This window comes from Mytilus edulis, chromosome 4, assembly GCF_963676685.1.
Source record: "Mytilus edulis chromosome 4, xbMytEdul2.2, whole genome shotgun sequence".
NCBI lineage: Eukaryota > Metazoa > Mollusca > Bivalvia > Mytilida > Mytilidae > Mytilus > Mytilus edulis.
This window is the reverse complement of record NC_092347.1, coordinates 17,972,371-17,985,347: the sequence shown is the minus strand read 5'-3', so window position 1 is coordinate 17,985,347 and position 12,977 is coordinate 17,972,371. Positions and strand designations below refer to the sequence as shown.

Genomic DNA, 12,977 nt, shown 5'->3' with positions numbered 1-12,977 from the left:
CACTGGTAAATATATTTCTATCAAGTAATCATCTTCATTTATTTAAATTAATGTTTTAACAAACTTCAGATCCAGTGATATCTAAAACTTAATTTACTCTGTCCATGATATAAAATAATCTGTTGGTTCAAGAAGTTAATTTAAACAAATAAGTGGAAAAATAGGTTGAAATAAAACTCCTCCACAGCAAAGGGTATAAAATCATGCTCAATGAATTATTCAGTGTGTGAACTTTAAAGATGAAAATTGTAATCAATCATAAATCAGGGTAATTCAAGGGCAATTATTTACTTAAACAACATGTAAATAGGAATGACTTTAGGTACAAATAAAGAACACCACATTTATCTGATAATAATAAAAAGAAATTGAGTCAAAGTTATTCACATACATAAACTGAAAATGAAAAAACAAATACACAAGACTACAAGACAACACTAAACATCTTTGACTTACGATGTTTTGATGTTTTAATTAAATTAGGACTACTTGTTGTCTTGTAACCCATACTATCACCAAAAGCATAATGGCGATTGTGTGCTCCTTTCTTTCCACTAACTCTATGGTCATCATTGTTAGAGTAACCAAAATTACCAGCAGCTTCTTGTGATTTATATGGTCCTCTATGATTAGAACTTTGTTCATCAAACGATTTCTGACGATTTCTATTCCTAGAAGACTCGAGCGGCAGATCGATATTATCACTATTACCCAAGTAACGATATCTATCCATGTCTGCATCATTATCATCATTGTAATAATCGTAAGATTGGTGAGGCCGTTTACGATTTCTTAACATTTCAACATTATCATAATAGTCATTATAGTCTGGATGATATTCCCGAGGATAAACATTTTGATTCGTCCTATGGTTTTTTCGTCGATCATAACTGTCTCTATTTTTTAATTGATATAATTTACCATCATTACCTTGTTTGACTGTTGGGACTTGAGTTGTCGTTGTAGTGGTAGTAGTTGTTGTTGTTGTTGATGGTCCCTCATGGCCCTCAGGATTACCCATGTGACCATGATGAGAGTGAGCCACAGCTTCTAACTTAGGATTGGGTGGCAGCTCTGTATCTGAACCAGCAGGGAGGTTATTGACCAGGTTTGGAATGTTGTTTCCTGCACATGTGCGTGATGATAATCTGGTCCCAGCTGGTGTGTAGTACATGATATAAAAGTTACACATTTCATCGTCAGCAGTAGATCTGTAGAATAGAAATTGTTAAATTAAGAACAGGTGTAAAAGAATTTTCAGTTTCAAAATATCTTAACTTACAAGTACTTGTTTAAATGTAGAATGTATTATTTTATCCTTTTTGACTTTGACTTTCAAATTACAAATCAAATACAAAATTAAAAATATATCTGTGTCACTCTTTTTACAATGTGAGGTAACAATTTTTCAAATATAATTGAAACTAAATATACTTACCCAATATATGTATTCCTATTTCTTGACATTGAGTTATAAGTACATCGTCCAACCTGAAATACAAAGAAAATTCTGTTTGTCATCAATGCAATTTATCTTTATAAAGTAATATTACGTAATTGAAAGACCGTTCTCTAAAACCTGCTATCTGAGGCTCTGTGGATTCATTATCATTTGTGGAATTCAGATAATGAATCCAGGAGGGATAGGTGAAACACTAATCCTAATGTTAAACAAAGTAAAAAGTTTCTAAGGCTTAAAAGCAGATTCAGCAAAACCAGGAAATCCAATATACACAAAAGTACATATTGTATCAATCCATGAAAATTGGAATCCATGAAAATAAACCAATCCACAGTATCAGAATATACTTCTTTTTGTAAGCCTTATAACATAGATGTCATTTAGACCTTCCAATAGTCAAATTGGCAAAATTAGTGAACACCCTGTTTGGTAAATTATCTGATCGACAATTTCTGACAGAATATCATTAAAAGTTAAGTATAAACCCTTGCCATTACTTTGTAAGAAGGATTGAACGTTCTAAGCATTACATTATGTCATAAAAAGTCTTTAACATAACAATCTAGTCAAAACATTGAATAAGAAAACAATACGAAAGCATTAATTTATACTTACCAAATAGTCACCAGGCTTTATAACTACATTACTTTGAACGGGATAAAATGACTAAAAAAGATAATTATAAACAATTAAACAATCAGTTGTCAACTGAAAATCATATATTTTATTACTTGCTGGCAAGAAAATAAATCAAAACAGGTACATTATTCAAAATTTGTCATTATAAATAACAGCAGTATGCATGAGGACATGTCACCCTTCCAAGACAAATGAGCCAACCCTTCTTTGCTTTTAATCTTGAATGTTGTGTGCATAGTGCAAAAGCATCAAATACAAAAGTCTTTAGTTTGATCTGGAAAAATTCTGAGTTGTGTATTGGAACAGTAACAGAAACAGCTCCATCAGAAAAAAACTTGTCCACCATTTTTAACATAAGGAAATGTCACTAAACTCACTAAAAGCAGAACATGCTATCACAAGATAGCTTAGAAGGTCGAAATATATTTAGAATAAATTACATTAATATATAAGGAAAATATGAGGAAACAAACAGTGCATTATTACATGTAAGTATAATATCATATATCAACCAAGCAGTCATTTAAGGTCCAGCTGAGGCCCACCTCCAAGTGTGAGATTTTCTTGCTGCGTTAAAGCCCCATTGGTGGCCTTTTGCTGTTATCTGCTCTTTTGGCAGGTTGTTGTCTCTTTGATATATTCACCATTTCCATTCTCAATTGTATTATGAGATTTGTAACAATGAAAGTAAATTCACATCACACAGCTAGCTAGCTCTAGAAGGTCCCTCCACTGAACACATAATGACTATGTTAGTAATGTTGTTATTCTGAACTACAAAGGAGATAATACACCAACCTGTGGCCATTGTGGATTTCCTTTACCAATCATGTTATATCCATTGGTTGTTCTGTTTACTTGGTAACCAGATATCACTCGACCTATAACATTTAACAAATACAATAAATATTTAGTTATAATTTTTTTAACTTAATAGTTTTTAGTTGAAAAACATTTGGTTTATAAATTTTTGTTTATCCTTATAATTTTTTTAATTTTTTCCGAGAAATAATCTGCTTTATTCACAGCTAGAATGGTGATAGACAGTCCATCCTGCAAAGCTATTGTTAGAACATTCTTTTACAGATTTTAAATAACCAGTTTCAACTATTTTAAAATCATCTCCACCTTCATGTAAATGACCTTTAAATCAAAATTTTAATTATTAATTCTCCTCATCTGTAACATATTATTGGTATCTAAGGTTCATTTATTTACTTGAATATTTTAAACAAGAGTTTCTATAGGGTATGTTTTATACCAAGTCAGGAATAAGACAGTTGTTTTTCATTCATTTGATGTGTTTGAGCTTTTGATTTTGCTATTGGATAAGGGACTTTCCAATTAGAATTTTTCTTAGACTACAGTATTTTTATTTTTTTCTTACATAAGAAAATAATCAACTGATAATAAGAACGAAAAGACAGAAAAAGGTCATATAATCTACATTTATTGATTGGCAGCCAATAATAATTGATAAATCCTAGACTAGTTTTAGATTGAATGATAATTCCATTATCTATTTTTGTTTTAGATGTACAAAACATTGAATCATTACCTTGAAATATCTTCCAACATATATAATTACTTACTTAAACTATGGGCATGTGTTCTGTATCCAAATGGGTAAATATTACCAGAAGCTTTAAATTCACAAGAAATGTCGGAATGAACTTCTGAAATAATAAAACACTTAAATTTTATTTCATGAATCTGCAGTGAAAATTAATACCTCTGAAGCACCAATTACTATAAATGTGGTAATTTGTCTGATTTTAATGCATTCTATCACAGGGTTGGTTGCCATTCAAACACTAAACAATAAGTGGGACCTAATATTGTGCATTTGTATTGGCTTTGCTCATTGTTGACCTATAGTTGCTAGCTTCTATATCACTTGGTCTCTGGTGGATAGTTTATACCACAACATTCTCAGTGAACAAAAGAATAGACAACACTTTGCCACAGCAGTCTCCACGCTGAACTTTTGAATCTATAGATCCAAGTTGAATTTTACAAAACTTTTAGTTAGATTCTATTGGCCTGTAGATATGATTATTACAAGTCTGTGCACTCTAAAACTTGATATAACTAACAATTAATAACTTACTTTTCTGTTGAGGTCTAATAATTGTACTATATGATAGCAATAAATAAATCCCTGCTTCAAAAAATTGTCTGAAAAATAAAATTTCAAATAAAAATAAAGTAAATCATCTGTTATACCATGTACACCAAAATATCAAAATTATAAGGGAATACATACAGTTAACTCTCGTTGTCTCGAACTCGGTTGACTCGAAATTTCGGATGAGTCGAAGTTTTCACGTGGTCCCGAACTTTATTCCATACAAAAGTATGTAATTCGACTCCTGATGAGTCGAAATTGGATGAGTCGAAATTTCGGTTGAGTCGAACTAAATTTACGGTCCCAAGGTTAACGAAAGCATTCAAAAATCATTTTTCATCTCGAACTAATACACATATGTCAAAACATGACCTCCGGGATTTAAATGGATTGAAGAGTTAATCTGACAATACACGTGTAATTAAATTTCCGGTCACTGACCACTGTATTGATTTATGACATGCTATTTCCATGAGTGTTTTCCTAAGATTATCTTTTGTAGAATTTTTATAAATAATTAGTGATAAATTTTTAATGTTCATGAAAAAGTATTTTAATTGTTTACAAAACAATCAATTTGTGATTTACACTAATGAGCTTGGGTGTGTATAAAGTGAGGATTATGCCTCCGTTGATGATCACCTAAAAACTACTCAAACAGCGTCTTTAATCTTATTATATGTTCTTTTGAAAACAAAGAGTGAGATAAAACAAAATGAATAGAAATCATAATTTTCTTAAATCTCTTGTATCCGAGAATAAACAATTTTGTCAGCTATTAGCGACCTGAATTACGAAACTGTCGATTGGAAATTACTCTCTTGGAAAAGCCATAGGATTTTTTTTTAATTGAAACAATTGAATAAGTAAAAATAACAGTCATTATAATAATAAAAGACTGTGACATACAAATACATCGATCTGATACTAGAATATCGATCTCCTTGTCATATTCACCCGGATTTATTTTAGCTTTACCAAGCTAAGCAAGAGTTGTGTCCCTTAGATTGTCGAACTTCCGGTGTTCGTTTGAGTCGAACTACGTGTATCTCGAAATATTTCTCTGGTCCGGCTGACTTCGACATAACGAAAGTCGACTGTATATTGTTTTTCCTCTGTTAACACTACACTTTGCTTCAAATAAATAACTAAACAATGGTTGGAAAAGTTGTCATCTTTCTTCAATTAAGTTTTAAGTATGTAAGATGACCCTTTCTATTCTTTATGTAAATAAAGGCAACAGTAGTATACCGCTGTTCAAAACTCATAAATCCATGGACAAATAACAAAATAGGGGTAACAAACTAAAACTGAGGGAAACGCATTAAATATAAGAGAACAACGACACAACATTAAAATGTAACACACACACAGAAACAGATTAAGCATTAGACAAAATCCTTTGAGAATAACAAATATAACATCAAAACCAAAATACATGAATTTGGGATAGATAAGTACCGTGACACGTCTTATAGTAATGTGAATTCACACTCAAAGATAAGAGAAAACAAACGACACAACAGAAACACAACGTTAAAATGTAACACACACAGAAACGAACTAAAATATAGCAATGGCTATATTCCTGACTTGGTACAGGACATTTTTAAAGGAAAATATGGTGGGTTGAACCTGGTTTTGTGGCATGCCAAACCTATATGCAAATGCAAAATATGTAGCAAAATCTGTGGCAGGCATAAATTTATATAATTGAATACTGGACTTACTTCTGATTTGTAACATGTAATTTGATCCCTGAACGGTCTGGTCTATCACCTTCTACAAATACAGAAAGTTATATTGTAATATGTGTAACCTAAACTTAAGTCTAATTATATGCTTAGAATAGTTCATATCTACAAATTCTTTTCAGTTACAAGAATATTTATAATTGATGAATTTCTTACAACAAAAATATGCAAAAACATTGTATCGAATCAATTCTCACTACCACATTAAATTTCTTAACCGTTTTCATATCTTCTATTTGTCATATGTATTTATATACAAAATGTATATACTTATTTAATATTCAGTCATATAGATTGTGTCAAAGCAAGTAACCACAGTGGTATTGCACTTGCCAAGAGTTCTGGAGTTTGATCCCCAATCACATGAAACCATAGACTTTAAAATTTGTATTGGCTGCTTCTCCACTAAGCATACTGCATTTACATGGTTAGAGCAAAACAAGTTGGCTTTGAGTCAGAACAATGTGTCAAGGTAGGATGAGTCAATGTTTGTCATATATCCCTGCTGATTGTTACATTGTGAACCAGCACATAAAACAAATCCTACCTAACATGTCATTCTTGTATGCACCCATCAATTATCAATCATCAGAGCAAGTGTTGTGTAACTTCAAATGTGTTAAAGACTCAAAGCTTCATTTTTCAAATCAACTTGAACACAATAATTCTTTAGACACACTTATATAAAACATATATTGCTTAACCTTTTTAACAATTATTACATTTTGTTTTTATTGGGTTGCTGTCTCATTGCATTTATCTTGGTTCTCCTTTTATTCATAATGCAGCATATAAAGAGGATATTCTTATAGATTTAACTCTGCGCCGTTCCATTTAAGCATACATGTAACCTGGGGAAGACACATTCAAAACATTCTTACCACCTTTAGAGGCAAACTTAATATTTAACTTACATTTTCACTGTACTTGACACACATCCAAATTTGAGATTTCCAAAGGCTCCATGTATATTTTAATGGAACAGCCCTGGTCGACTTATTTTATACTAAATTTGATAAGAAATATTTTTTTAAATGACATTTTCAAACCTTTACCAATATAAGCAGTGCAATTTGTTTTCATAATAACACTCATGTATAAAGTAGACATTAAAGGTACAAAATATAAAAGTTTTCTATGAAAAACAGATTATAAGGTTTTGTTAACCAAATGATAATGATAAAATGTACTTACTTAAAAGAGGCTTAGCATAATGTATTTGCACCACTATATAGGCAATATTAGAACTTCCTGAGACATGGAATCCAACATCTGAAATATTCAAAAAATATAATTTTAATAGTTTGTATTTGTCATGATTTGAATACTTCAGCTAAATTAATTAATAGTATTAATACATATCAAAAGCAAAATCTTTGTCACAAAGCCTAACCTTGCAGCTTTAAACAAATATCAGCAACGAAATTAATAAAAAATCCTTTGATTATTTTTAAAATGTAAATGATTCCTTGTGAAATCACTTTTATTACTGATTTTATGATATAACCTTCAATAGTTTGAAAATAACTTAAGTTCTAGACCTTTAACAGGAACCTATTGGAAATTGCTTTGAGGAAAGAGTTTCTTATAATTCTGGATTTATAGAAAAGATATTTCGGATGTTGAGCTACCTTTTTCAGCAGCCTTTTTGTGCTATACATGTATAATTCATGTTATCCGTCTTTGTTCAGATGTTTTATATGCTTCATACCCCATATCACATCATCTTTTTTCAATTAAAACTTAACTTTAAACCTTGACATGTAAATAATGTTTGCCTCAGTATTACATCTAAATATAAGCTCTTCATTAAAATAAAACATGTAACTCTTAAATACTTATCAACAAACAAAAAAAGCTAACCTTTAGGCAAAGTAAGTGGTGGGGCATTCTTTGCCCAGGCAAATAAAATTTGTTCTGTGGACTTGCAAATCTGGCCACAATGCCTGTATTATAAATGGTACAAAACATAATTATAAATGTACACAAACAATATTTTGGTAATTCATTTTTTTTTTAAATGTAATACAGTATATAGTATCAACTATACATACATAAATTATCCAATAAAGAGTCATGACCATATATAAATTAAATGATAATATAATGTGTCTTGGTTATTCTTATGAAAATGTAATGTGTCTTCCAATCTCATAATAATATCATGTATATCCTTCACATTTCATAATGCCACGTGTCTCCTTCTAATTTCATGATAATTCTATGTGTTGCTTTCTCATTTCATGATAACCTGATCACGGAGTCCCGATAAAGGTCCTATCCCCCCTCATGAAAGCATTAAATTCTTTTACATGTTTTGTCAAGAAGTTTATAGTGCCAGTTGGGATATGTGGTGTTTATCTGATGCCTTAGGCCACGGTTTTTTAATTTGTTGGTTTACGGATTTTCCCCATGAAAAAGTCGGGTCGGTCGGTCGGGAAAAAAAAAGAAAAAAATCATCTTTGAAAACAGAAAAATATGCAAAATCAATATATATTTCACCTTTCTAACAGTATGTTTGTTATGCCATTTTATCATCATTTCTTAAATTTTAGTTCAATGAAATATTATTGCTCAGCTGTTGACATTGTCTAATAAGTTACAGTAAAAAAAAGGGGGGTGCACGGACAAAGATGAAATTAAATCGTCATTTCAGAAACAAGAAAAATAGATTCGTGTAGCTCTTAATCAATTCCAGAAAACTTGGTGAATAATGATCTTCAAGCACGAAAACTGATAAAGAAAAAAAATGTAAAAACGTCGTACGAAAATAAGTTTCAACACACGTGTCAAAAACCTAATAGACTCGTCCATTGGAAAAACGAGATTATCGGGTCAATCTGTTGTCTCGCATTCCCGTTTTTTTTATCCAAATGGACGATAATTTTTTTATTATCTATGAAACAAGAAAATTCCAAATGATTTGTTAATATTCAATACTTCAACTTGATGCCTTCAACCTATCCACATTTGAACAAGTCTATTTCTATGAGATGATGCATCTTACGGACTGATGACATAGGGAAACGAAGTTATTGTGTAATTGGTTTTAAACACAAGTTTCGTTCCGCAAAATTATTTGTGCAAACGACATTTCAAGGTCAGTTATTATGATAATTGATTTGTCTATATTTAAAAACGTAAACTGGAAGTTTTATTTTTTCACAACAGCAAGTGTTATCAATTTTGTTAGTGATTAATACATTTCATTTCATAAAAAAAAATTATTTTAATTATTTTTCAGGGATAATGCATTTCTTAGGGTCGGCGGGAATAAAAAAGCATGAAAAGTCAATTTTATTTTTATTCTGGAAATCTACAAAATCGGGTCGGGGGATCCGTAAACCAACAAATTAAAAAATCCTGGCCTTACCATGGGACAGGCATTCAAAGGCTTTACAGAGAGATGCATATTGAAAGACAACATTTCTTATCCTACCAGTACCACATACATACAAAATTATAAAACCTGCTGAATTGATTTGTTGTATAAATGGTTCTTGTCCTGAACATTCATGAAATGTTTGCCACAGGACATAATCATTAATGTAAACAATGTTACAATGATCAACCAATCAACTGTATAATACTGAAAAATGTTGTACAAATTATAAATCTGGTATCTTTCATGTATCTTTTCATGTGTTATAATTGTCCACTACTTTTTATTAGGGTTTCAAAAAATACTTTCCGAGACTGTTAAATTGGTTAATATTCATTCAGCTTAAAAGCGTCATATAAAACCTTATATATAAAACGACACATTACCATGTAGGATCAGTTTTAGCTGGTTCTGAACATCCAAATAATAAAATATGATGAGCTTGACCAATGTCTTGTATTGCTTCAAATTGGACTGAAATTAGACAAAATAAATTTAGTTTTAAAACATTATATATAGTTTATACAATAATGAATTGATGCTACAAGTAAGCATTACTAAGCAATATCCACTAATACAGTTGTTCTTGCACTTTTCTATGGATATGTGTAATCAAGGAACATATTAAGAAAGTATTTCCATTAGGGCTAGTTTCTTACTGCTTGTAGAGTAAGACTTTGGTTTGATTGCTTGCTTTGTTTGTAAAACAGTTAACTAAAACATTGTAATAAAGATTGACATCTGTAAACAATATAGACATGCATAGTTAAACCTGTTTTTTTTTTATCGTATTTATATTTAAATTTAATTGAATGGTATCCCAATTACAATTGTACAATATACAAACAAAGCAAGCAAGCTAACCAAAGTCTTACTCTACTTGCATTAGGAAATCAGCTTTTTTCTTAGAATTCTTGTTTGTCCAAAACATAAGTTTCAATTCTATTTGTAGCATATAGGCATAAAAGTTAGGATAAAAAAAACCTGTTGGGTAATGGGTTGAGGTCTCACAAAACGTGTTTAACCCGCTGCATTTTTGCATCCGTCCCAAGTCAGGATTTTGTAAGTCTTGTTTTTTTTTTAAATTTAAGTTCATTTACATGAATATGATTTGGAGTCTATTGTGACCACCATTTTACTCTCTGTTTATATAACATTATATATACAATGAATGGGGTTTGTGCTGTTGAATAATTAATGCTAGACATTTATCTTGTCATTTCAATTGGAAAATATGTATATTTTTGTTTTTTCTCTCCAATAAATATGTTTACGCAAATTGGCAAACATCTCCTTAGGCAACAAGATTTCATAACTGTGAATACCACAAAATCATGCTAAGAATTACCATGTTCTGTGATTAAGGAAGTGAAGATATTGACACAAAGTTATTATTTATATCTCTACAATCTATGATTTCCAATTTCTATATACATAACATTATGCATCATCAATCTTACAGTCCATGTTATTAATATGATTATTTTCCTGCACGTAATTACAATCTATATGACTCTAGCATATCTATTCAGTATCGCATTAAAAGTTCAATAATCAGGGGAAAAAATCAAACCATGTAAAAATTATGTTTTCTGTTTAGGTAAAAACAAGGGGATTTTTATCAAAGTTGAAAAACAATTTGAGATTAATTTGTAATTAACGAGGAAAAAAATACAAGTGTATTTAAAATACATCTAATAGCAGCTAAGCAAAATTGAAAAGGAGTTTATCAAATGTTTTACAAAGTACACAATGTAACCAAAATCGTTAGTCCCCTGGTCATGCTGCTATCACATGTTTCTGAACAGCTTATTTCTTAATTTGATTATTTGTAAACAATGTCATTGAACATAACTAGTGAGTTCATAAAAATATAAGAGCCATTCCTATAAAAAACACCCCATATATGTATGTGGTTTTTTAGGTGGTCAATGTATTGGTTTAAATCAGTCACATCAATTGCAAAATGAACCTGTATATTTTCTTATTTAGATTCTACATTAGTGTCTTAAGAAGGGAAGCTGTTATATGTTCTGTTTCAATGTATGGTTCATTTGAACATATGCAGCCTCAGATTATTTCATTAACAATAAAACATTATTAGAGTATCTGGTTTTACTAGAAGATGTATTTTTAATCTAATAAACAGAAGAAAGACATGCCCAAAGATGTCTCAGTTACTGACAGGAAACTACATCTTAAACATGTATAGAGACTAAAGTAGCCATGGTGTATTACATTTCTACTAGTTCCTCAAATGAAATATATTAAGTGGATGGAATATTAAACTCTCAAATGTATATACATGTATGAAAAGAGTTAAATTATCAATAAAAGATTTCCACAGATTTTGAAAAACAAGTATATCATTTGACTTATTGATTATTCTGAAATTTATTTTTTAACAGAAGTTTGGGGTTGAATCTTTACTTTCTTGGAATAAAAGTAAAAATTTACCCAAAAAATTAAAAACATAAATTTGTAAAATTGGGACTAAATATGAAGAATTCGAAGAACATGACTAAAATATATTGCACATTACAAAAATGTTCTGAGCAATCTGAACTCTCCAGATTTAAGTGGAATGAGCTACGACAGATTATTCCAGCATCTATCACCATTATTCATGTCTATAGAGACAGAACGCCTGACTTTCCAATTCTTAATCAATAAAATAGCTGGAATTGTGACAACTTTCCTAAAAGGAAGGACCATTGCTCTAAAATCATTTCCAAAAGAAAACACCATTTCCTGTATCTTGGAAATTAACCCCTGACATTTGTAGAATTGATCAGATTTTTTGACTTTAACAATTTGTCCAGGTGAATAGATCATTTATCGCTTTCTTGATCAATCTTTAGTAGATTTGATCAAATGATGTAAAACAGAATGATAAAATAAATATAATTTAATTTTTTAATGCAGAAGACATTAGTTTCTATTTCTGTCAACGTTTATCTTACTCCCATCAATACCATCTGGTTATAGCTATCAATACTGAGTCAAATATCTGATGAATTTAATTACCATTGTGAATTTGTCATTTACATCACCTTCGTCAACACAGATTATTTATCACTACTCTCTAACCAATTTATGATAATGAAGTATTGATTAGAAGGAGAAAACTTATTGAGATTCCTAACAAACCCGCTACAATTTCTTTAATAAAAACTTATAGTAATATAATTATTCTTAACCTTTATATATCATGTTATTTGTGTTTATGTTATATGTTATACTTTTTAAAGAAGTTCTTTGTACCATTGTAACTATATGGTGTTTGAGGAATAAAGAATCTGTATATGTCTTATTTTCATAAAACCAATAGAGGTGGAAATCAATTATAGAATAAGTGCAAAAAGACTATTACAGTATCTAATAGTTATAAATCCACAGAAAGACAAGCAATGAACTGAAATATTACAACAGTTGTTTTTTTGTATTGGAAAATATTACCACAGTAGTTTTTTTGTATTGGAAAATATTACCACAGTAGTTTTTTTGTATTGGAAAATATTACCACAGTAGTTTTTTTGTATTGGAAAATATTACGACAGTAGTTTTTTTTGTATTGGAAAATCGTAGCAGTCAAATAACTACACAAATCAC

The 12,977-nt window shown here is 30.2% G+C and overlaps 1 protein-coding gene across 6 annotated transcripts in view; it reads right to left on the bottom strand.

Moving 5' to 3' along the window:
* The window catches only part of LOC139521747 (peptidyl-glycine alpha-amidating monooxygenase B-like), a 42,397-nt gene that overhangs the window by 18,861 nt on the left and 10,559 nt on the right, over positions 1-12,977 (bottom strand). For all 6 annotated transcript variants that reach the window (XM_071315320.1, XM_071315322.1, XM_071315319.1 and 3 more), the window contains exons 4-13: positions 9,752-9,839; positions 7,847-7,929; positions 7,178-7,255; positions 5,960-6,011; positions 4,212-4,279; positions 3,694-3,777; positions 2,900-2,982; positions 2,078-2,128; positions 1,439-1,491; positions 931-1,211 (exon numbers count right to left, since the gene is read on the bottom strand). In XM_071315320.1, the coding sequence (XP_071171421.1) occupies positions 931-1,211; positions 1,439-1,491; positions 2,078-2,128; positions 2,900-2,982; positions 3,694-3,777; positions 4,212-4,279; positions 5,960-6,011; positions 7,178-7,255; positions 7,847-7,929; positions 9,752-9,839 (921 nt within the window). The remainder of the gene's footprint in view (positions 1-930; positions 1,212-1,438; positions 1,492-2,077; positions 2,129-2,899; positions 2,983-3,693; positions 3,778-4,211; positions 4,280-5,959; positions 6,012-7,177; positions 7,256-7,846; positions 7,930-9,751; positions 9,840-12,977) is intronic.